Below are 25,774 nucleotides of genomic sequence, written 5' to 3' on the forward strand. Positions count from 1 at the left end.
AGTAATGAAGCCTTAAGCATATAGCACATATAAAGTACCTGATGGCTTTCACTAGTATATATCACCACAGGAAGGGACATGAAAAATCTTAAATTCTCTAATCCTTTTTTACTACTGAGCATTTCTAACATTATTTATAATTTTAAATACATTTGTGCAGGGTTGAAGAGGCAGCTGATTCCTAGATTGAATCTAGTTATAAAAGGAACTCTTCAGGAAGTTTACTTTAGGATTAGAAAAGTGACTTATTTAAAGCCTAGATTTGAGTTCCTTTCTGCTCCTACTTTTGAGAACTTAGGTGGTATTTATATCAATCAGTGATTGATTATAATAACATCTACCTCTATGTATAATATGTTGTATTTTTCCAAAATTAACAAATATTTGTTAATTTCCATACACACTTCATTTTTGCACATGAATAGATTCTGAGGCCACACCTTATACCTACTAAACAATATGTTTATGATGAGAAATTGCTACTCTTCTCAACTCTTGGGGATTTCTAGTGACAAACTTTAGAACCACTATTGTTACTGGGTTTACTGTAAGATATCCTTGATAAATTTAACAGTTGTCAAACTATTAAGTTGATAATATTTAGGATCATTTTCATTTGAGTTTGCTTTGTTATCAGTAAGTAAGTGATTCCTACAAAAGTACTTTTATTTATTGTAAAACATGAAAAAAATACTGATCAAAATAGAGATTTGTGAAGTTAAATCCAGAAGTGGTATAAAGATGATAAAGACAGCATACCTCACTGCAGTGTTTCCAGGGAATGTTTCCTCGTATATTTTATCTATTACTGTAACTAATACTGAATTTCCTAAAGTACTTTCACATACCATTATTGCCAGATATTAGTAGTGCCCATGCCAGTCTTGTGTGGTACTGGGGATCTAACCTAGGGCCATGTTTGTGTAAGTAGTTGTGTTAAGTAAGTTGTAAACTTAGCTGAAACCTTTTATCTCCTGTTCTTCCTAGCTCAGCTTCCAATAGCCAGCACTTTTCAGCTATTTTGTTTTCATTAAAGTATTACATTACTAATGATTTATTTTTACTTTTTGCGTACTGGTGTTTTGCCTGCATGTAAGTCTGTGTGAATGTGTCAGATGCCCTGGAACTAGAGTTATATAAACAATTGTCAGGGGCCGTGTGGTTGCTGGGAATTGAATCAGGGTCTTTTTTGGAAAACCTCTCAGTGCTATTAACGGTTGAGCCAGCTCTTCAGCCCCAAGTATTGCATTATTTAAACATGAAGTATATTATTGCTTGCTGTTTTATATTGGAGCTATGTATAAAAATGGTAAGGGATGCAAAAATACTGAATAGGAATTTTTATTTAGTAAAACATTTTATAGCTCCAGTAGTGGTAAAGTATTAGTGTGGTATAGACAATTTAAACATGCAAATGTAGATTTAAACATTCAAATATTTAACAAGTAGTAAATTCTTTGCTACTTGTTAAATTTTTTGCTACTTGTTAAAGGGATGTATACAATAGTGTTATATTTTATCTTTTTTAGAGATATTATATTATTTGAGTATTTGCAGTATGCTAGGCAGTACACTAAGTTCTTTATGTGTTTTTGCTGCCCCCCCTCCCCCCAGGGAGAGGGGATATATAAAACAATACCTCATTGTGTAGACCAGGCTAGCCTTAAGCTTTTTGTATATAGCCCATGCTAGCCTCAAACTCAAACATGCTGTCCTGTTTCAGCATCCCAAGCTCTAGACCCTTTTAAAGCACATGTCACTGTGTCTAGCATTCAGTTTCCTGCGTTAACTCATGTGACAGTTCTGGGGAAAGTTTTACTCTTCTTCCAATTTTTCTTCCACATGACACATTAAATGGCTTACCAGGATCTCTCAGCAGTTAATTTTCAGGGCAGAAATCTACCATCTATTGAACATGACTGCAGGTACAGAGCTCTTAGTCATGTGACGTGTCTGTGTCATTAGCCAGACCAGTGTACACTCATCACATGGGAGCACAAGAGAAAGGAATAAAGAACATAGTCTCCCTTATCCCTCTGTTTTAACATTTGGAATTGTTTCTTTTATCTTTTTTTTTTTTTTTTTTTTTTTGTATAAAATGAGCCATTGATATAACATTTGAATTTTTTTTTTATTTTTGTGAAAATTTAAGGATGTTATTTATTTAATCATTTTTTGAAGCCCTACTTGTCATTGAACTTTTTATGTAGCCTAGGCTGACCCCAGACTTGTGACCCTATCTCTAGTTTTTGAATGTTAGTATTACAGGTATGCACCACTACATCAAGTTTAACATATAATAATTTAATTAACTCTTTTAAACATTATATTTTTATTCATTGAAAGTTACATAGCTTAAAATATAGTAAAACTATAAAAATTACTAACGTAATTTCTAATACAGCTGATGTTTTTAAAAAGGTATTTAGCAAAATAGATTTAGAGGAGAGATATATACCTATTGTAAATATTACCAAATTATTTAAATAAATATTATTTTATTTTATAGGGATAACTACATCCAGTGTAAGCATAATTGGTCAACGTATGAACTATGGGTTTGGATGTGGTGATTGTGAAGAGGATAGGTCACATGACATTTTACCTAGTGCTTTAAAAATACAAAATAAGGAACATCCAAGACATAAGCATACAAAAGGTTTGTAAATTTTATGCAAATTATACTTTAAATATTCAATATATCTAAGTCAGAATCTTCTCTAAGCATACCAAGAAAAAAATAATACGAAGAATTCTTAACTTTTAAGGTTTTTAATTTACCATTCTACTGATAGGTTATTTCTTAAATAACTTTTTAGGTTTATGGTCTATGCTCTTGTCTAAAGGAGCCAATGCAAAGAAGTAAAAATTAGTTAAAACTAAGAATCCATACTGGGCTTCACCCCAAGAACATGTACAGGTATATACATACCAACAGCTTTTTTATAAGCATTTTCATCACTCAGATACAGTAAGAAAGTCATGAGTAACTTGTTTATGTAGGTGGTAACCGTGGACCCAAGATGTGGCAGTTGCTAGGCAGAATTCTCTGTTGCCACTAGCCATTGTAACTATTATATTTTAAAATTGCAATAATGATCAGTACTGTAGGTGAGTGCTTTGTCCATTTCCTAAGTTCTTCTATGCCAGCTGCATTTAAAGCAATTTCTTTAGCCAGGTAGTCGTTCCTTCTTGTACTCTCAGTATTCGGGAGCTTGTGGCTGGAGGGTTACCCTGAGTTTAAGGCCAGCCAGGTGTACATTGTGAGTTTCATAACTAAAGAGCTGACTTTTGGGCAGTGGGGAGCATGTGACAAGTGTGGAGCTGATAAGATGAACATTTTAACTAGACATAGTGGTGCATACCTGTAGTCTCAAGACTCAGGAGGTAGCAGCAAGATGTTTGTGCATTTGAGGCTACCCTGGCTACATAACAAGACTCTGCCTCAAAAAAATGACACAAAGGAAAAGGGGGAGGGGTACTTTTGTACTTCATTATTTCTAATCATTTGAAATCACAGATGGAGAGGTAGTCAAGAATGTTAGGCTGTGTATTTACCTTTAGTAAATTGGGGAAATAACCCAATTTGAGCAGCGTAGAAGAGTGCAGTTTTCTTGAGATTGGCCTCATCTCTTTTTGGTATGAGCTGTTTCCTCCACTGTCATTTCTTAGCTTTCTGATGGTCACTCTACAACTATATGATTGTATGTTTCTCTCATCTTCAGCCCTGGCCTGGGTAAACTCCTTGAGGGAAGGAGGGTTTTATTGTTGTTCTCTGTGGTAGCTAATGTATAGTGAGTATTCTGATTTTAAATATTCATTGAGTTAATTCATCTGTATTTTTTATGAAATAAATTTTCAATTTTAAAAGGACACATATCCTAAAATATACTGTAGTATTTTTAAATGTGTCTTTTTGCTCTCCCCTTTTTTCTTCCTTTTTCTTTGTTTTAGGATTTACAAGGTCATCAAATTTACAGCAGATTTCTAGTTTTGACTTCACAGCTACAAATACCTTATCAGAAGACTCAGTAGTAATTGTTGGAAAAGGTATTTTCAAAGTTATTTATCCTATTAATTTATACATTCTTTACACATAAACAAATCTTATCCATATTAAATTTAAAGAACTAACCATGAATGCTGCCCTTGAGTGAAATTTTGAGTTGTTCACATTAGTAACTTTCAAAAGTAGTCGGCTACTTCATAGTTCTGAGGGAATATGACAATTTTATTATGCTTTAAAGTCAAATCGCAATCTTTATCTCTGTAATAATATAACTTAATATAAAATTTATTGTTTCTAATAAATGAGAATGATTCCATGTTATATATTTTAGAGATGTAAAAGGACCTTGAAGTAGGATAATTAAGTATCTTTAAATTTTTTTTTCTTAATATAAATGCTGTCTTATTTTTCTCATGATTAACCAGATACCTTACAAAAAACAAGAGGTAAGGAGTTCAGTTTAGCTCATGATTTAAGGGAATAGTGTATTGTGCTAGGGAAATCTTATGGCAGCAGGGTAGCTGGTAACACTGCATTTGCAAAAAGGAGCAGAGCAATAAGCATTCATGTACAGCTTAGTTCCTGCTTTCTGTTCAGGATAGGACCCCAGCCCACTCACCTTCAAGGTGCATCTCAGTCAGCGTCTCTGGAAATGTCCTTATTGACGATTTATCGTCTATAATTTCAATTTCTATTGTGTCTTTGTCAGCGTTCTGTTCCTCTGAACAGACACAGTGACCACAGCAACTCGTATAAAGGAAAACATTTAATTGGGACTGGTTTAGAGTTTCAGAGGTGTAGTCGATTATCATGTGGTGGAAAGCATGGCAAGCATGCACATAGACACTGTGCTAGAGAATGTCTGAGAGCTCTACATCTTCTCCACAGGCAGCAGGAAGAGAAAGACTCCGGACTTGACATGGGCCTTTGATACCAACCACAGTGCACACTCTCAGGGACACACTTCCAACAAGGCCATAGTTCCATCTTTTCAAATTGCTCCCCTCCCTAGTGACCAAGGATTACAATTTACAAGCCTATGGGGTCATTTTTACTCAAACCATTATACTTTGGATATAGTTTTTTTATTTTCTTTCTTTTGGTCCAACTTTCCATATAACTGTATCTACTTCAGAATTTATGTTTTCCTTTCTTCCTTGTGTATCTAAACAAATCCCAGTTCAAAGCTTTGTACCTCGAAGTTAACTTTATTTTTAAAAAAGATTTAGGTGTTGGGGATTAGCTCAGTGGTAGAGCACTTGCCTAGCAAGCGCAAAGCCCTGGGTTCGGTCCCCAGCTCCGAAAAAAAAAAAAAAAGATTTATTTATTATATATAAGCACACTATAGCTATCTTCAGACATACCAGAAGAGGGCATCAGATCTCATTTAAGATGGTTGTGAGCCATGTGGAATTGAACTCAGGACCTCTGGAAGAGCAGTCAGTGCTCTTAACCACTGAGCTATCTCTCCAGCCCAGAAATCATCTTAAATATATGGTTCACAGCAGTCTTCCTATGAGTCTTGCCATTAACTTTACTTAAATATGTGTTTTTCACCTATATTTTCAGAAATCACTATCTCGTTTGATTGGGATATTTGTTTGTATATTTCATGGTTATTTAACATGTATATTTGTTTCTTAAATGAAATACATAATATTGAAATTTGTTATCTGGAGTGCCAGTACATAAACAATAGCTGTTTGATATGGTTTGATTGTAGGTGTATTTGGAAATCCAAATTCAGCACCAACAACTTGCAACCAGCCAGTGATATCCTCTGTGGAAAATGAGGATACCTTTTCAGTGAAACCAAGCATTGAACCACCTTCAGGGATTTATGGAAGAGCAGTCCAGCAAAATACTCCACTCTATCTTGATGTTGAAAATGACAAAGATGTATGGTTATCTATTAATTTTTAACTAAAATATCTCAAGAAGTACTTTATATAAGATATAGGGTGATAAACTTCTTTTAATTAACAACTTTATTTTTATTTTGAACTTGTGTGCCTGTTCCTGCATGTGTTTGCGTGCATTTGTGTGTTGCGTGTGTGTGTGTGTGTGTGTGTGTGTGTGTGTGTGTGTGTGTGTGTGTGTGTGTGTAAGTCAGAACACAACTTTGTGTGTTGGTCCACAACTTGCACCTGGTTTGAAGGAACATCTCCATCGACACACTGCATAAGCCAGGCTAGGTGCTGCATGCTTTCTGGGAATTCTACTGTTTCCACCTCCTCCTACCGTGACAAGAACTAGAAGTATAACCACTATACCTGGTGCTATTTGTGTTCTACACTTTTATGTTCAGCAAATTTGAACAGTATACTCTCTCTACACAGAACTGTCTCCCCAGACCCTTGATTCATCTTTTTAATATTTTAGTTAATTGAAATTTCTGACTTTTTTTTTTTTTTTTTTTTTTTTTTTTCGGAGCTGGGGACCGAACCCAGGGCCTGCGCTCCCTAGGTAAAAGCGCTCTACCGCTGAGCTAAATCCCAGCCCCTGACTTTTTTATTTAAAGATTTATTATATATATATGTACACTGTAGCTGTCTTCAGACACACCAGAAGAGGGCATCCGATCTCATTACAGATGGTTGTGAGCCACGAAATTTCTGACTTTTAATCCCTTAAATTTGTAATATATAATGTTTTTATGCTGTACTTATGGTTGTGCATGTGTATATGTTCAACAGTTTATGGGGTGTTTTCAAACACACACAGACTGATAACCTTAACCATGAATTTAATTGAATATTAGTACTGTATAATATGTTCTAAAATAAGGATTAAAAACCATGTAGTTGGTTCAGGATCAATAATGAGTACCTATAATCTTAGCACGTTAGGAAGAAGAGACCAGAGAATCATTGACATCAAAATGTTAGGACTGCAAGGAGAGGAAAAGGACAACATGGGCTATGAGATCCTGTCTCAAAACAGAGAGTACAGTGTGTTTTCTATAGTCATTTAATGTGCTTATGTATTTCTTTCCTGTTCACTTGCTCTTTCTCACCATGCCTGTGTACCTGTGCACATACACACAACTTTTCTAGGAAAAAAATATTTTAAAAGTCAAGCTTCCTGAATAATTCTACATATTTCAACTTTTTCATGCAGACTAAAGTTTCTATTGCAAAATCTACTTATGACAAAATGAGACAAAAGAGAAAGGAAGAAAAAGAACTTTTTGATGCTAAAGATTGTGAACGGAAAGAGACAAGTCCCTGGGAACGAATAAAACATCCAGGAACTGAGAAAATGACATCTGAGAGTAAGTTGTTTTATGATTGCTTGTTAAAATACGGTGGTTGCAACAGCACCACAGAGGAGATGCACCCAACTTCTTTGTTTTTTTAATTGGATATTTTAAGTATTTACATTTCAAATGTTATCCCCTTTCCTGCTTCTGTGAGGGTGCTTCCCCACCCACCCACCCACCCACTCCCTCCTCCCATCCTTGGTATTCCCCTACAATGTGGCATCAAGCCTTCACAGGACCAAGGGTCCCATGGATGCCTGATGGTCATCCTCTGCTATGGATGTGTACTCTTGCACCCAGCTTTTTTTTTTTTTTTTTTTTTTAAGATTTATTTATTTTATGTATATGATCCTCTGTCTTCATGCACACTGAAGAGGGCACTAGACCCCATTACAGATGAGCCATGTGGTTGCATTTGAACTCCCTCTGGAAGAGCAGTCCCGTGCTTTAACTCCATCTCTCCAGCCCTGCACCCAGCTTCTTAAGGTTTGCTTCTGCCCTTGCCTAGCTTTAAGACCATGGAACAGGCTTCAGTTTAGTTCAGCATATGTAACTGTTGGATTGTTTTTCGATTCAGATTGACTCAACAATTCCTTCTATACTCACTGGAATTAATCCTTTCTTACTAAAAAATGCTATTCCAATATTATAGTTAGGGTAATTGAGATAGTGAAGTTACTTTGTGTTAAAACATGTTCAGAACAATCAAGCTAGGGCTGGTGAGCTAGCTCATAGGGTAAAAGTACTTGTTGCCAAACCTGAACCTACGTTTGAATCCCAGGAAGCACATATTAAAAGGTGACAACTAACCCTAACAATAATCCCCTGCCCTTCATAAGTGCAGCATGGAATACACACATACAAATAATGTAATTAAAAAATGTAAGTCAAGGGGTTGGAGAGACGGCTCAGCGGTTAAGAGCACTGACTGCTCTCAGAGGTCCTGAGTTCAATCCCAGCAACCACATGGTGGCTCACAACCATCTGTAATGGGATCCGATGCCCTCTTCTGGTGCGTCTGAAGACAGCTACAGTGGACTCATGTACATAATATAAATAAATATTTTTTAAAAATGTAAGTCACTATTAGATCATCTGTTCAGTTTGTTGTAGAGCACTACTATGTTCTACACATAGGCAAGAGTAGGTGCCATGTTTCTTGGGGCGTGGCTGTGTGTGGCGGTGTGTGGGGATTGGGTGGGGGAGGGTGTCCATGTTTGGGTGTGTGCACTTGTTTGTATTCATGGACTCCTACTATAGGTTGGCATCTAAGTCTTCAATTTTATTTTTTGAGTTGGAGTCTCTCACTGAACCTGGAGCTTACCAAGTCAACCAGACTTGCTGGCTATAAGCATCAGTGATTCTTCCCTCTCTGCTTCTAGATGCTGAAATTAGTGGCCCATGTTGCCATGCCCATCTTTTTACATGGATCCTAGGGCTAGAAATAATGTTTATATGTTGGGTATTTAATGACTGAGGCATCTCCTGGGTGTCTTTAAGACCATGAATAGATCTTGGGTATTACACAACTGCATGTCCTTTTCTTTGAAATCCATGAAGCCCTATTAGTAGACCCATATGTGTATAAGATTAGAGCTACCCCCACCGGAGCTTGAGTGGTAGTGCTTTTAAGATAAGGTTTTATGGAGCATTGGCTTGCCTTAAACACACTCTGTAGCCGCAGATGACTCTAGGTCCTCTAGATCATTCTGTCTCTACCTCCCAAATACTGAGATTCTAAGCCTGTGTTTCCCTGGTTTATATATAATTATTTCTGGTATTGGAATACTTCAAAGCTAGGTGTGTGTGTGTGTGTGTGTGTGTGTGTGTGTGTGTAATGAAAAGTAGATCTGAACCAGAAAAGCTAATTGAAGTGGGGTTTATTTTTTTGTTTGACATCATCTTCCTACCATGTGATGTACCACTTCTCAGCACACATGTTGAGCGGCCCCCAACCATCTTCGTTTTTTTCTTTGCTTCTACAGACACCCACATGGACTCATGTAATATACCAGATAAACTAAATCTAAAGAAAAAGGAACCTGTAAAACATTGATCAAGGTCTATAATAAAGAACTCAGTAAAATATGGCTAATACATTCTTTACCTTTAGAGTTTCAATTTTGAAGGATTTCTATGTATGTATGGAGAACAGCATCAAATGAAAGTTCTTATTCTTGTGATTTCAAGGTTTCCTTACCAATATCATGGTTAATAATCTTTTATGATAATTATTTTCTAGAACCTAATAATTTCTTTTTTAAAATTGCTACATGAAGAGAACCAGTTGATTTTTTTTTTTTTCTCACAAAAGCCCATTCTTTGTTTGTTTGGATTTTTCTCCCTTTCTAATACTTAGACATAGTCTTACGTGATGCTCTCAGGGCATTACTGAGAGATGTTTTCCCAATATCTTAGATAGTGCCTCGAAAATGTCTGGTAAATAAATGATTATGGATGAAGCACCATTTCCATTGCTACACATGGACTTCATTAATACTATATTAATAGAGTGTGGAGGGATTCTGTTACCATAATATTTTATATACATATAGAAAGTTGTCAAAGAATAAATTAATAAAAATATTATATGTCAGTAGTAAAAGTCTGCATTGCTATAATCATTTCTATAGAGATCAATGTTCTTCATTTTTAAATTAATAGCTGTATAGTAAAATAAATATATATCCACACGGTTTTTAGAAATTAGACCACATTGATCATTGATTCCCTTTGTTCTTTTTTTTTTTTATTATCACTCTTTAACCTTTTTTTTTTACAGTCTAGTTGTTATTCTGGTCTGCCCTCCAACAGTTCCTCATCCCATTCCTCTTCCATCCACCCACCCTGTCTCGAAGAGGATGTTCCCACATCCCCACCCTCACCCCACCAGTCCTCCCACTCCCTGAGGCCTCAAGTCTCTTTGAGGGTTAGGTGCGTCTTCTCTCACTGAGGCCAGACCCTGCAGTCCTCTGCTGCGTATGTATCAGGGACCTCATATCAGCTAGTGTATGCTTCTTGGTTGGTGGCTCTCAGTGTCTGAGAGATCTCAGGAGTCTAGGTCAGTCAAGACAGCTGGTCTTCCTATGAGGTCACCCTCCTCCTCAACTTCTAGCTTTTCCCTAATTCAATGCCAGGGGTCATCAGCTTCTGTCCATTGGTTGAGTGTATCTACATCTGACTCAGCTGCTTGTTGGGCCTCTGGAAGGGCAGCCATGCTAGGGTCCTGTCTATATGCACACTATAGCATCAGTAATAGTTTCATGCCTTGTTGTCTCCCCTTAAGCTGGATCCCAATTTGGGCCTATCACTAGACCTCCTTTCCCCCACTTTTGTCCCAGGAATAATTCTAGGTCAGAGTTTTTGACTGTGGGATGGCAACCCCATCCCTCCACTTAATGCCCTGTCTTTCTACTGGAGGTGGACTCTACAGGTTCCCTCTCTGCACTGTTGGCATTCCATCTAATTGAGTCCTCACCTCCCATGTGTCTGGTAATTCTAGAGAGTCTCCCTCCCCCCCCACCTCCTGAGGTTGCCTGTTTCCATTCTTTATGCTGGCCCTCAGGGCTTCAGTCTTGTTTCCCCTAGCCCCTGCCCAGTACCTGATCATGTTCCTCTTTTTCCCCCTCTCTGTCTCCTCTCCCAGCCAGGTCCCACCCTCCCTCTGCCCTATGATTGCTTTCTTCTCCCTCCCAAGTAGGATTGAGGCATCTTCACTTGGGCCCTTAAGCTTGTTAACTTCTTGTGTTCTATGTACTGTATCCTGGGTATTCTGTAGTGTTTTTTGGCTAATATCCACTTACTAGTGAGTACATAACATGCATGAACTTTTGGGTCTGAGTTACTTCACTCAGGATATTTTATGCTTCCATCCATTTGTCTGTAAAACTCATAGTGTCATCAGTCTTAATAGCTGAGCAATATTCCATTGTGTAAATGAACCACATTTTCTGTATCCATTCTTCTGTTATGGGACATCTGGGTTGTTTCCAGCTTCTGGCCATCACAAATAAGGCCGCTATAAACATAGTGGAACATGTGTCCCTATGACATGGTGGGGCATCTTTTGGGTATAAGCTCAAGAGTGATATAGCTGGGTCTTCAGGTAGGTCTGTTTCTAATTTTCTGAGGAACCTCCAGATTGATTTCCAGAGTGGTTGTACCAGCTAGCAATCCCACCAACAATGGAGGAGTGTTCCTCTTTCTCCACATCCTTGCCAGCATCTGCTGTCACCTGAGTTTTTGATCTTAGCCATTTTGACTGGTGTAAGGTGGAATTTCTAGGTTGTTCTGATTTGCATTTCCCTGATGACTAAGGACTTTGAACACTTCTTTAAGTGCTTCTCAGCCATTTCAGATCCCTCTGTTGTAAATTCTTGGTTTAGTTTTATCCCCAGTTTTTGATTGAGTTGTTTCGGTTTTTTGGAAGTTAGCTTCTTGAGTTCTTTATATATTTCGGATATTAGCCCTCTATTGGATATGGGGTTACTGAAGATTTTTTCCCAATTTGTAGGATACCGATTTATTCTATGTCCTTTGCTGTACAGTATCTTTTCAGTTTCATGAGGTCCCATTTATCAATTCTTGGTCGTAGAACCTGAGCCACTGTAGTTGTGTTTAGGAAATTTCCTACCTGCCTCCCTTGCCTCTGTGCCAAAGAGTTCAAGAAGTGCTCTTTCCATGTCTTTGAAGAATTGTATTGAATTTTGATGAGGATTGCATTGAATCTGTAGACTGCTTTTGATAGGTTAGCCATTTTTTTAGAATTATTTATTTTGTATATATGAATGTACTATAGCTGCCTTCAGACACACCAGAAGAGGGCATCAGACCCCATTCAAATGGTTGTGAGCCACTATATGGTTGTTGGGAATTGAACTCAGGACCTCTGGAAGAGCAGCCAGTGCTTTTAACTGCTGAGCCATCTCTCCAACCCCAGCACAAGCCATTTTTACTATGTTAATTCTACCAATCCTTGAGCATAGGAGATCTCTTCATTTTCTGAGGTCTTCTTCAATTCTTTTTCTTGAGAGATTTGAAGTTCTTGTCATATAGGTCTTTTACTTGTTTTATTAGTTACCCCAAGATATTTTATATTATTGTGAAGGGTGTTGTTTCCCTAATTTCTTTCTCAGCCAGTTTATCATTTGAATAAAGGAGAGATACTGATTTGTTTGAGTTAATTTTATATCCTGCCACTTTGCTGGAGTTGTCAGCTGTAAAAATTCTCTGGTAGAAATTTTTGGGGTTGCTCATGTATACTATCATATAATCTCATATAATCATATATCAAGGCAAATAGTGATGCCTTGACTTCTTTGTCAGTTTGTATCCCCTTGATCTCCTTTAGTTGTCTTTTTGCACTAACTAGCACTTGAGTACTATATTGAATAGATATGGGGAGAGTGGGCATCCTTGTCCCAAATTTTAGTGGGATTGCTTCAAGTATCTCTATATTTAATTTGATATTGGCTGTTGGTTTGCAGTATATTGGTTTTACTATGTTTAGGTATGGACTTTGAATTCCTGATCTCCCCAGTGCTTTTAACATTGTATTTTGTCAAAATGCTTTTTTAGCATCCAAATAATCGTGTTTTTTTTTTCTTTGAGTTTGTTTATCTAGTGCATTACATTAATGGATTTTCATGTGTTGAACCAACCTTGCATCTCTAGGATGAAAACTACTTGATCTGGTGAATGATCATTTTGATGTTCTTGGATTCTGTTTGTGAGAATTTTGTCGCGTATTTGTGCATCAGTATTCATAAGGGAAATTAGTCTGGGGTTCTCTTTTTTTGTTGGGTTTTTGGTTGGTTTGGGTATCAGAAAAATTGTGGCTTCATAGAATGAATTAAGTGGTATTCCTTCTGTTTCTATTTTGTGGAATAGTTTGAGGAGTTATTGGTATTAGCTCTTCTTTGAAGGTCTGATAGAAATGTAGACTAATTTCATCTGGCCCCTGCCTTTTTTCAGTTGAGAGGTTTTTACTGACTTGTTCTATTTCTTTAGGTTTTATGCGACTGTTTAGATGATTTATCTGATCCTGATTTAACTTTGGTATCTGGAGTCCATCTAGAAAATCATCTATTTCATATAGATTTTCCAGTTTTGTTGAGTATAGGCTTTTGTAGAAGCGTCTGATTATTTTTTTTTTAGTTAACTCAGTTTCTGTTTTTATGTCTCCCTTTTCATTTATGATTTTTGTTAATTTGGATACTGTTTCTGGGCCCTGTAGTTAGTTTGGCTAGGGGTTTATCTGTCTTGTTGATTTTTCTCAAAGAATCAGCTTTTGTTTTATTGATTCTTTGTATCATTCTTTATGTTTCTATTTGATGGTTTTCTGCAGAGTTTTACTATTTCCTGTTGTCTACTCCTCTTCTTTTGTTCTTATAGTTTTTAGCTGTCTCAGCCTCAGTCAAACTGCTTTTGTGCTTTTAGCCTGCATCCATCTGAGTGATAAAGTGACAAACTCCTAAGAGCAAAGTCTAAGGCCAAAAATCACCACCAACAAGAGATGGTTTTTGTTTTTTTTTTTTTTTTTTTTTTTTCCGGAGCTGGGGACCCAACCTAGGGCCTTGCGCCCCTAGGCAAAGCGCTCTACCACTGAGCTAAATCCCCAAACCCAAGAGATGGTTTGTACTGGGATGGGGACAGAAGCTGGAGTAGATCTGGAAAAGGCTACTCACAGTCACAGTGTGGTGCAGATGCATGGTGTGGCTTCAGAATCATTGAAGAGATGTGGAAATTCTCTTTCTGGGAAGAGCTGCTTTAATGAGTTCACTGTGTAGAGTAAATAATGGATCAAGCATGATTGGTATCAAGATGTGTCCTTAAAAATCAAATCCAGGGCTGGAGAGATGGTTCAGAGGTTAAGAGCACTGACTGCTCTTCCAAAGGTCCCGAGTTCAATTCCCAGCAACCACATGGTGGCTCACAACCATCTGTAATGGGATCCGATGCCCTCTTCTGGTGTGTCTGAAGACAGCTACAGTGTACTTATATATAATAAATGAATAAATCTTTGAACAAAAAAATCAAATCCAAAACAATGACAACAACAAAAACCCTAGGTCTGCTTGTGGCTCAGCAGTGTTAGAAACATTTTTATTTTATTGAATATATTAATAATTTTGAATGTGTATATACTCAGTATTTTGTTAGGGTTGCAACTCGATTGCTCAGTGTCAGTTTTAGTTTTTCAAACAGCCTTGCTCACCCAAATAGTCTAACTGGTGTATTTCAACGTTTTCTTGTAACTTGGATCTGTACTTTATACAGCTATTATTTTGTATGGAAAATTAATATAAAAGATACACTTCTAAGTACATGTGATATAGACTTATTGCAATGTTTTTGTCTAACAGTAAACTTATGCTATTAGGTTATTTAAGAAAATACTCATATAGCATCTATAGTTTAATATGCTTACTTCCTTTATGTAAATGTTTTGTTTTAGATGAACCATCTCCTGGAGTCATTCCACAATATAAAGAAAGAATGTCTTCTGTCACTCACAGTCCAGAGATAATGGATTCATTAGAATTACGGCCATTTTCTAAACCAGAAATAGCACTTACAGAAGCCTTACGGCTTTTAGCTGATGAGGACTGGTAAGTTAGCAACCCTTCCTAATTCTGTTCATAGTGTCATTGAAGATTATCTTAGGCATCTGAGTCTTTTGACTTTATTAATATAGCTACTTCTGGCCCAGATATATTAGCAATTATGTTTTAACTTATATGTCATAAGGGCATATTTCAGCTCCATTATGTTATGTAAAACCTTTGGTCTTGGACTGTTCATCTCATAATTAAGTTGAAATATAATGTATAACAAGCAATTTTAGAAACAATTACAACATCAGGATTTTAATTCCAGCACTTAGAAGGCAGGAACATCTGGATTGCTGAGTTCCAGGCCAGCCAGGTCTAAAGAGTGAGTTCTAGGACTGCTGGGGCATGTCAAGACAGAGAAACCCTGTCTTGGGGGAAAATAATCCCAAATTCTGTAAACACTTGGTAAGGTTTCAGCTGGAGCATCTGGTGGCATTTTTTTTTCTCATGTTCTCCTGGATTCCCTCAAATATCTTGCAGTCCATTTTTAATCCTCATCATCATTCCTCCTCTTCCAGACTGTGTCCATCAACATCAAAGTATGCTGTTGAGCTTGAGGCGTTACTCACTGAACACACATGCTAGCCAAGTGCCGGGCCCTTGGATTGATCCCCAGTACTAAAAAAATACCGTGTGTTATAATGTATGGCTTCTAGTTTAAAATCTCAGTAATGCATTTGCCCATTTCTGCCTCCCCCCCTTCAAATGGAATGCTCTCAGAAAAAGACTGTTGTCTCTACAGTTTTACCTCCTGTTCATTTCTTACATTTTTGGTTATGAGGCTAGCCTTTAACAACTGAGCCATCTCTCCAGCCCTCCTGTTCATTTCTTAACCTTCTTTAGTTGTCTTTCAATTAGGACTCACTTCACTAAAACTCTAGTCACTATTTTGTTAAATCTCCACTATATTTGTTGTTTTGTTGTTGTTGTTGTTGTTGTTGTTGTTGTCTTGGTAAATTCATTTTGCCTTAGAAAGATTAGCCTGTTGGTTCTTTTTCTGCTGTTGTGCTTTCTGATTCTTCTACTCTATTTGAGGAGTACTGTGGAATTCAGTCCTCTGATAGCAGGGACCATCTTTCTTTGGCAACTATTTTTTGTAAATCACCAGAGTGTATATATTTTAAATGGCAGATATCTCTATTGAATTGTCAGCTATACTGTTGTATATTAGAGAGCTGAGATGGTATACACTTATAATCAGAGCAACTGGGAAGTGGCAGCAGGTAGGTTGGGAGTTCAAAGTCAGACTGTATTGCATAATGAGTTTGAGGCAGCATGGGTTATATAATACCATGTCTTTCCCCATTCCTCCTCAAAAAACTCTCCGCAAACAAGACAATAGAACATATGAATTTAAAACTATCTATGGCTGGAGAGATGACTCAGTGATTAGGATGCTTGTTGCAATTGCAGAGGCCTTGGTTATGATTCCAAGTATACATAGGGTGACTCACAGTCATCTATAACTACAGCTACATGAGATCTGATATCCTCTTCTGGACTCCATGGGCTTTTCCCCATCCACTTTAGTGTTTGCATGGGGGTACAGTAAATGAACTGCTGACATGGTCACTACATTTGGGGAGGGTTCTTATTGTAGGTAAGAGAGAGTAAAGATCCAGAAGCCTCTGAAAGAGCCCAGGGCAGAGTGGAAAGAAAGCAGACTAGACATAGCCAGGGCTTGGGAAGTGGAAGAGTGGAGAGACTAGTGAAGACAGCAAGAGACAGCATAGTGAGAAAGCCCAGGGAGACAAATCCTGTAGGTAAAGGAGGATAACTGTAGTTCAGCTTGAGCTGATTTCTAGACGTGTTGGGAGCCTGCGACCTTCCACATATCTATTCTTATCTAACCTTACTGTCCTTCTCTAGCTCATGGTTAGGTAGTCATGTCAGTGATACTTTCTGGGTATAGCTCCTGACCTGTCCTGTGAGACACAATTGCTCAGCAAACCTCTTGATCCTCTGGCTCATACAGGTTTTTTTTCCCTCCCTCTTCCACAGTGCTCCCTGAGCCTTAGGGATGTAAAGTTTGGAAAAAAAAACAAAAAAACCCAACAGCAACAACAACAAAAAGAACAAAACAAAAGGAAAATATAGGTCTACAAAGATATAAAACAATTTTAATTAATATGAAAATGACACACAAATTTAACAAACAACTATAATTATAACTATTTTATTTACTTTTTGAGATGACAGATATACTGAATGGGATTAATTGATGACTAGACATGGTAGAAGAAAAGAGTAATAAATCTGAATATAAAAAGTAAACAATAAAAACACTGAAAATATAGAGTGAAGAAATGGTTCTGTGGATAAAATACCTGCCCTGAAAAAATGAGAACCAGATGCCCACCAGCAATTCCATTGCTCAGAAATCATCAGATACATGAGACCCTTAGACCACACTGACTAGCTAGATAACTGAATTGGCAAGCTCTGGGATCAAGTGGGAGACCCTGTTTGGATACATAAAGTAGAGAGTAATTGAGGAAGATACCCAGTGTTGATCTCTGGCTTTTCCACTAATATCCATATATGCCTACACACAAATAATACATGTGCACATGCCAGGCAGGACTAGAATGAGACCACCACCAACAACAACAATAAACAACAAATTAGGCTGGGGAGATGGCTCAGCAGGTAAAATTGCTAGCACTGTAAACCTGACAGCCTGAGTTGGATCCAAGAAGCCATGGTAGAGAGAACTTCACTGGTTGTCCTTTGACCTCCACATACATTCCATGGTATGCACCCATACTCACACATAGTGCACACATGATGGACACCAGCAGTATCTTTAAATTGTTAGTTGTTTCATACTTCACATTCTTCATACACAGAAATGAAAATGATCAAATATGTTACACCTAAATGAGAGCTGAGTCCCAACCTCCCTTTGTTAGTATCTACCCTTCGTCAGACCCCTTAAGTCTGAAAATGAAAGATAAAAATACAAACTATAGAAATCACTGTTGGTTCTAATGTCCTGAGTCATTTCCTTACCAGTGAGCTAACAAATCGCTTTTGCCTTCCTTGTCCTCTTACTGCTTTTCTTAACTCGTTATGTTATTTGTCTCCTACTCTCCAGAAAGAAGATGGTACTTTTACTGAGAGAAATAATAACTTACCTTGACTGTTATGGTGGGCTTTACTGTTAAATTTTTATAGGGAGATTTTGGGGATTACTAAATAACAAGTAAAGAAATAATAAATAAGAAAATAATTTCCTCACCTCCCCCCAAAAAAATTAGAAAAGAAAGAAAAGACATTGGAAGTTCTATTCTAATTAAATCCCATTTCAAGATGATTTTATTATTTTTATGTCCATAGGGAGAAGAAGATGGAGGGGCTGAATTTTGTCCGATGCTTAGCTGCTTTTCACTCTGACCTTTTGAACACAAAATTACATGAAACAACCTTTGCAGTAGTTCAAGAGGTAATATTTTATGATAAGTTGAGGATTGTTTAATTAATTAGGAGTTAACATACCACACTTAACTCAATAGTCATATTGTTTAGACAACTCTGTCTTACATGATTTGAGTGTACTTGTATATAATGTAGAGCATATTTAATATGTAATATTTGATATTGATTTTTAGGATATATAACAGCACATAATTATGAACAGGCATGGTGGTGCATGCCTGTAATCTCAGCAGCAGGGAGGCAAATACAGGCTGATCTTTGTGAGTTTAAGGGCATCATGGTCTACATAGTGAGTTTCAGGACAACCAGGACTATAGAGAGAGACCTTAGCTAAACAAGAAACCATGTAATCTTATGATATTTTAATGCTTAATACACATTCCAGAGTGATATTGCTGAGTTTCTAATAACATGTGGTGAAACGTCCTGTTTCATAATGTTTTTTTAGGTGAAAAATTTACGCTCTGGAGTGTCCCGTGCTGCTGTGGTGTGCTTAGGTGATCTTTTTACATACCTGAAAAAGAGCATGGATCAAGAACTAGATACTGCAGTCAGAGCTTTGTTGCACAAGGCTGGAGAATCGAATACATTCATAAGGGAAGACGTTGACAAGGCATTGAAAGCTATGGTTAATAATGTAACTCCTGCACGTGCAGTCATTTCTCTCATCAATGGAGGACAAAGGTAATGTTCAAAATAATCTGAAAATATCCTCAAGCCACAGATTAAATTGTGATTCTGTGTATAGTGAGGATAAAAGCAAATTTTGCACAAATACTCTCTACATGATAACATTACTGTGTTCAGCATGAAAAGAACGATAATATTGTTTTTCTAATAAGATCACATATATTCAAAGATATGAAACTAAATAAAGCTTAACTATTGTCTGTCATGTTCTTCAGTTCTAGGTACGTGGTGACTTCAGAGTAAGATTGGCTAGAAGTAAGATTGGATAGCATATTGGCTAGAAGCTGTTTGTGAGACTGGCATGGAAATGCAACTCTAAACATAAAGGCATTTATAACTGCACATAGACTTGACCAGAAAAGAACTTTTCCATGGCAAATCATAGTCAAGATGTAAAAAGTCATAATGAAATCTATTATGTATTAATTAGCAAATGCTAATAAAAACATTGTCAAAAATGCAAAGCAGAGAAACAATATTAAAAGCTATGATAAAGGGTCTGGTAAGAGGGTTCAGCTGGCAAAGCTACCTGCCACCATGCTTGATGACTTTGGTTGGTCCCCAGGACTTACATACTGCAAGATGCAAACAATTCCTACGACTTGTCCTCTGACTGCCACACTCATACTTATCCACACACATGTACGCAGATATACATACACACACTTAAAAAAAAAAAGACTTCAACAGCAACAACCAAAAAAAAAAAAATCTTTCCAGCCAACCTATAAAGACAGGCACCTCAGAATAACATCAAATGTCTCACAGCTCAAAGCCTGGAAAATATGGAATGATATAGTTTAAGCTATAAAAGTAAATAACTACAAACCAAGATATATGATAAAACTGCCTCTTTTAAATCTGATGGGGAAATGGGGACCTTTCAACCTAATGCACAAACCATGGCAATTAATGATAACCAAAACAATACTGAAGAAAACACTCAAGAACACTGTACACTTAAAAGAAAGTCACTCACATGAGCACAGGAAAGAATACATTTCATGAGAGGAAGAGTGAGCATGAGAAAACCATCCATTCCTAGGACAGACAGTAAGCAAACCCTAGTAAGAATAGGGAAAAGAGAGAATTAACACTAGTCCAACCAACCAGAACCAGTTCACAGAATTGCCAGTTCCCAGCCTCTCCATAATAGCCTTAAAAACAAATGGGCTCAACCCACCAATAACACACGGATCATTCTGGGTGTGCTGCATCCTTTCATCCCAGCCCTTGGGCGGCAGAAGGAGGCAGATGACTGTTAGAAATTAGCATGACCTGCCTAACAGTACTGACTAATCACAACTATATAGTGGAAACCTGCCTCAAAGTAAATAATAAAAATAACAGTTTCAGGGAAGCTGAGGAGATTAAAATCCAAATCCATCTGTGTATAGCAAGCACACCTCACTGGAAGACATACCAACTGAGAGTCAAAACATGGATGTCAACCTTTGAAGCAAATGGAAGCCATAAACAAATGTAGCTGTTTTGATACCTAATAAAATAGAGTTCAAACCAAAACTAGTCAGAATACATATTAATGAAGGGAACAGTTATCAAGAAGCTATAATAATTAGAAATGTAGTTAATGTTGAGACTCCTAACTTCATAAAAGAAACACTAAGAAGAATGAAAGATCGGAAAGATCTTGATGCAGTACTAGTGTGTGACTTTATTATCCTATCAAGTCTTTTGATAGGTCAGCGAAACTAAAAATCAAAGAGAAACCTGAGTGCTAAGCTTGAGTGGAGGATGAGATAGCTCAGTAAGTAACGGTCTCTGCTGCCTGTCTTGACTACTTGAGTTCTGTCCCAGAGCCTACGGTGGAGAAGAAAGCCGACTCCCAAAGTTGTCTTCTACCCTCCACATATGCACATTGACATGTGTGCTTCCACACTCACATTCCCACACACACTAATAATACAGACCAATTGGATTTAATAGCTGTCTGCAGGATATGCAATCTCACAGCTTTGGAATATACTTTTTTTTTGCAGCATCCCATAGAACCTCTAAAATTGATCACAATATAGGCAGTAAAGCAAATCTTAATAAATATAAAAAGTATTGACATTTTTGGTGTATCTTCTTCCGGATAGATAATGTGAACCGTTTGTCATTGTAATCTTTTAAGAATATTATGGAGTTGTTAAATTTTTAACAAATTAATTTTGTTTACCGTGAATACTCTTGGAAAATATTTCGTGCCTCAACTTAGTTTTACTTGGTCATGTTTTCTTGTAGCCACCTGCATATTGCAGTAAGAAGATGTACAGCCCAGCACTTGGCAGATGTAGTAGAATGTATGGAACCAGAGCGAATTTCATCGGGAGCAAAGGATATGGCTGAACGTTTATTGCCTGCTGCTGCCAAGTTTGCTCAAGACAGCTCACAAGAAACCAGGTGAATAACTGGTAATATTTTCTAAGTCTTTTTTTTATTAAAAATTTACATTTATTCATTTTGTGTGTGGGAGCAGGGGGACACAGTGTGCCATGGGACACACATGTCATGGTGTGCATGTGGAAGTAAGAGCAGTTTGCTAAGTCTCCTTCTGCCATGTGGGTTCTTGGGGTTAATCATAAACTGGCTTGAAGACCAGTGCCTTTACCCACAGAGTCATCTTGCTGGCTCTAAAGATTTAGAAATAAGGCTTTAGAAAGTGGAGACTTAAAAAACAAAAACAAAAAAAAAAAGTTTTTCTGAATGGAGAAATGATTGATACTAGGAGATCGTCTTATTTGCCAATTTGTAAGTGACACTGAACAAACACATGGTACGTTCTCCAAATTTACAGATGCCACTTCCTAATTTTTAGTAAGATTTTGAATCATTGAATGACCCAAGACTGGAATGAGCAGAAAAGAAGCAGAATTTTATTTTGGGCAAAAGTCACATAATAAATTTTAAGAAAAATTGTGTGTTTAAAGAAATTAGATAAAAATCAAAGAAAGAGGTACACATGTCAACATAGTAGCAACATAAAATAATGTATTTATACTTGGAATATTTTATGAATTTCTGGTGACTATTACTTGAACCAGTCTAGGAAGGTTAATAGTAATCAGCAAAAGAAGGCAAGATAATATTTATAGCATGATACCTATAGTGGTGGCATGCTGCCAGACCGTCTCTGAGGCATCAGCTCTCAAATAATGACACGGAGACCTTTTCTTAATATGAATGCTTTAGACCCTAGCTTAGGCTTGTTTCCAACTAGCTCTAAACTTTTACAGTAACCAGTTGATTTTAATCTGTGTTCTGCTACGTGGCCCCTTACCTCTCTTCAGTTTTTTATGTCCAATTTGAATCTCCCAAGTCTGACTCTTACCCAGAGTTCCTGTCTTCCCCTGGGTGTTCTCCTGCCCTGCTATAGGTTGTTAACTCTTTATTAAACAAATCACCTTAAGGTTAATCACTTTAATTTTAATTACAAAATATGCTGCTTCATATATAGTGCTCAAGAATTGTATTGCAACATTGGCAGAAATTTTTTATTTAGTTAGAAATCTAGGTTAATTTCTTTTTCTATATCACTATTGCCCTTCTGTAGTCTTTGTTGGTCGGTTTTGTAAGTTTTAGAAGGATTAACATTGTAACCAGTCTAAGCATGGGGAAGTTGTGTTTAGGAAGTAGTGATGAGTACTTTTAATCCAGGCACTCAGATGGCAGAAGCAGATGGATCTCTAGTGGTCAGCCTAGTCTAGACAGTAAATTCCAGGTCAGCCAGAACTAAAGAGACTGGTTTTTTTATTCATTTTGTTTGTTTGTTTGTTTTGGGTTTTTTGGTTTGTTTTTTGGAGGTGTTGTTGTTTAAAGTTGATTTAAAAAGTGGAAAGAGCATCCCTTGTTCAGGAAAGTTAAAAAATCTAAAATGTTTTGACCTTTTAAGACAAAGATATCTGTTATTCATATATCTAGAGTTAATCTTGTAGGATTCCTTATACAAAAGCTAATTTTGAGAATAAATGCATTTTCTATTGTTATGTAAAAAATCAGCATAAATGTATCTGTGTAGGGCTACATCAGTTACTCAGTTCTTTACTTGAGAAGTCTAGCATGACCCAACTGAGTCTCCTGCTTAGTGTTCCACGTGGTTAAAATAAAGTTGATGGCAGAATTAGGCTATTTCTAGAGGCCCTGTAAAATAAGTCACTTCCAAACTTATTCAAGGCTTTCACCAAGTGATTAGAGGACCAGTTTCCCACTCCCTTGCTAGGTGGCAGCAAGAGTCCTTCCTTGCACTTATTTGCATATTTCTTCCTACATTTTCAAGTTATCAATAGCATGTTGAATTCCCCCAGTATAGAGTCTCTCTGACCTCCTGTTCTATCAGTGCCCACTGAAACTTTCTATTTCTAAGGACAGTTTGATTAGATGAGGCCCATCCACAAATGATAGCTCATACAAATTCCAGGAATTTGAGTAAGGCAGCTTAGGGGAACCACTTAAAAAGTTTCATAAGCCCAGTTGTGGTGGTGCATACCTTTGATCCCAGCATTCAGAAGGCACAGCCAGGAGGATCTCTGAATCTGAGGCCAGTGTGGTCTTCAGAGTGAGTTCCAGGACATCTACGACTACACAGAGAAAACCTTGTGTTGAAAAACAAAACCAACAAAAACTTTTAGAAAAATCCAGGAGAGCCAGGCATAGTAGTACTGTAATTCTAAAACTCAGGAAGCTGAAGCAGGCGGGATGACCTCAGGCTCAAGGGTAACCTGGGCTGTTCAGAAAGACTCTGCTTCAAAGCAAAAGAAAACAAAACAAGAGTTCAGGAGGATTAAATCATTGACTAGTAAGAAAGAGAAATAAAGAATTCTTAGTGATTATGTGGTATGTCTTTAGCTTTTACTAGGTCTACCCTTTTTTGTTTTGTGTTTTTCCATTTTGTGCTGGGGTCAAATGTAGAACCTAATACACTAGGGAAGGACTGCACCGCAGAGCTGTGTACCCAACCTGTGTTCTCTGCAGTTGAGAGGGTACAAAATGCTTACAGGTAGTCTGTGGGTTTTATTGGTACTCGGGGTTTTAGGTCAGTTGTTTGAATTCTTGTTTGTTTCAGCCTTTCCAATATTCCTGAGCATTATGGCAGACCCCTTTGTCTTAATAGTCTATACTACAAGGTTATTGTTCTTAAGTTACAGTTGAGTAGGTGGGTGTTCTTTCCTGAATAGCTGTAGGCCTTACTCTATTTGTGGGGAAAGTTCCTGTTCTCTGCTATCACATCCTTTTCTTCAGTTCATTACTGAGGAGATCTGGTTGACAGACTGTCCTGAGATCTTTCTGTTCTCACAAGAACTTGTCTTCTGAGTCTTAAAGTTTCCTGTGTGGACACTTGTCGGCACAAGTGTAACTGTGACTTGTCGCAGGGCCTGTCCTTTAGGAATGATAGTGTCCTACTAAGATCTCTGTCTCAAGATGTCTCCAGTATGCACCACTATGATGCCTGATGTTCTGCTGTTAGATTGACATCGGGCTTCTTTACCTTGAAGACTATCCCACAATTTTAGTAGCATTTCAACCTTAATTGGGTTCATTTTTAAAATTTGTATCTTTTTTTTTTTTTTTCTTTTCTTTTTTCGGAGCTGGGGACCGAACCCAGGGCCTTGCGCTTGCTAGGTAAGCGCTCTACCACTGAGCTAAATCCCCAACCCCTTAAAATTTGTATCTTAAATAATAGAGAATAGAATTTTAAAGAGTGACATCCAGCTAAGGTTGGGTTAGGAAAGGAGAGAGAGAGTCAGAAAGACAGGATGTAGAGAAGGTTAACAAAGGCCAGATATTTTGGCTGGTGAGGAGCAGCAAGGTCCATGCATGAGGATGCCGAGATGATACACTTCCCCTAGCTCTCCATTCTGCACTTATATATGGACTGCTGTGCAAGCACACACACACACACACACACACACACACACACACACACACATCAAGACTTTCCAGACCTTGTACTTTCCATCTGACTTATGGCTGAAAGATTTAAGCTGCAGTGCCTTTAAAAGGGAGAAGATGTGAGAGCAAGGGGATGCTTTTCTTTTGAGTACAGTCAGTATATCTGAGTTTCAGTGACTTACCTACCGAAGGGTTTAGCAGTCTCTCTGTCCATAGCCCCTATCCATTGTGAAAAGTACATCCAGGACAGAAACGGAATTTGTTAATACATGCAAAAGTATTTATGTATTTCTCACAAATCCATAGGTATTATGGTCGAAAGATGCTTTTCCTCATGATGGGTCATCCTAACTTTGAAAAACTACTTGAAAAGTATATCCCATCTAAAGATTTGCCATATATTAAAGAATCCGTTAAAAATTTACGGCAAAAGGTATGTAAATCAAGTTCGTTTTGTAAAACAATTTTTAAAACAAAGCTTATAAGCCAGGCATTCACAGCATTTGAAAGGCAGAGACATGAAAATCAGAAGAAAGGGCATCCTCAGCTCAGCTGCATATTGAGTGCTGGCTTAGCCTTGGCAACATAATGCCTAGTCTCAAAAAAGCCTCCAGATAAATAAAGTAACTAATTAATTAATAGATTAAGAAATGAGTAAGTAGGGCTGGAGAGATGGCTCAGAGGTTAAGAGCACTGACTGCTCTTCCAGAGGTCCTAAATTCAATTCCCAGCAACCACTTGGTGGCTCACAACCATCTGTAATGAGATCTGGTGCCCTCTTCTGGCCTGCAGGCAGACATGCAGGCACAACACTGTATACATAATAAATAAAAATATTTGAAAAAAAAAAAAAAGAAATGAGTAAGTAAA

At 37.4% G+C, this 25,774-nt stretch overlaps 1 protein-coding gene across 4 annotated transcripts in view; it reads left to right on the forward strand.

Moving 5' to 3' along the window:
* Togaram1 (TOG array regulator of axonemal microtubules 1) overlaps positions 1 to 25,774 on the forward strand; it is a 62,985-nt gene that overhangs the window by 26,899 nt on the left and 10,312 nt on the right. Inside the window, exons 8-16 of one of the 4 annotated variants that reach the window (XM_032907830.1) lie at positions 2,510 to 2,659; positions 3,955 to 4,050; positions 5,733 to 5,908; positions 7,130 to 7,283; positions 14,728 to 14,881; positions 18,224 to 18,329; positions 18,771 to 19,006; positions 21,260 to 21,418; positions 25,211 to 25,337. In XM_032907830.1, coding sequence (XP_032763721.1) covers positions 2,510 to 2,659; positions 3,955 to 4,050; positions 5,733 to 5,908; positions 7,130 to 7,283; positions 14,728 to 14,881; positions 18,224 to 18,329; positions 18,771 to 19,006; positions 21,260 to 21,418; positions 25,211 to 25,337 — 1,358 coding nt within the window. The remainder of the gene's footprint in view (positions 1 to 2,509; positions 2,660 to 3,954; positions 4,051 to 5,732; positions 5,909 to 7,129; positions 7,284 to 14,727; positions 14,882 to 18,223; positions 18,330 to 18,770; positions 19,007 to 21,259; positions 21,419 to 25,210; positions 25,338 to 25,774) is intronic. The other 3 variants (XR_004388485.1, XM_032907831.1, XM_032907832.1) reach the window with 3 other exon arrangements.

This window comes from Rattus rattus, chromosome 7 (genome assembly GCF_011064425.1).
Source record: "Rattus rattus isolate New Zealand chromosome 7, Rrattus_CSIRO_v1, whole genome shotgun sequence".
Taxonomy (NCBI): Eukaryota; Metazoa; Chordata; class Mammalia; order Rodentia; family Muridae; genus Rattus; species Rattus rattus.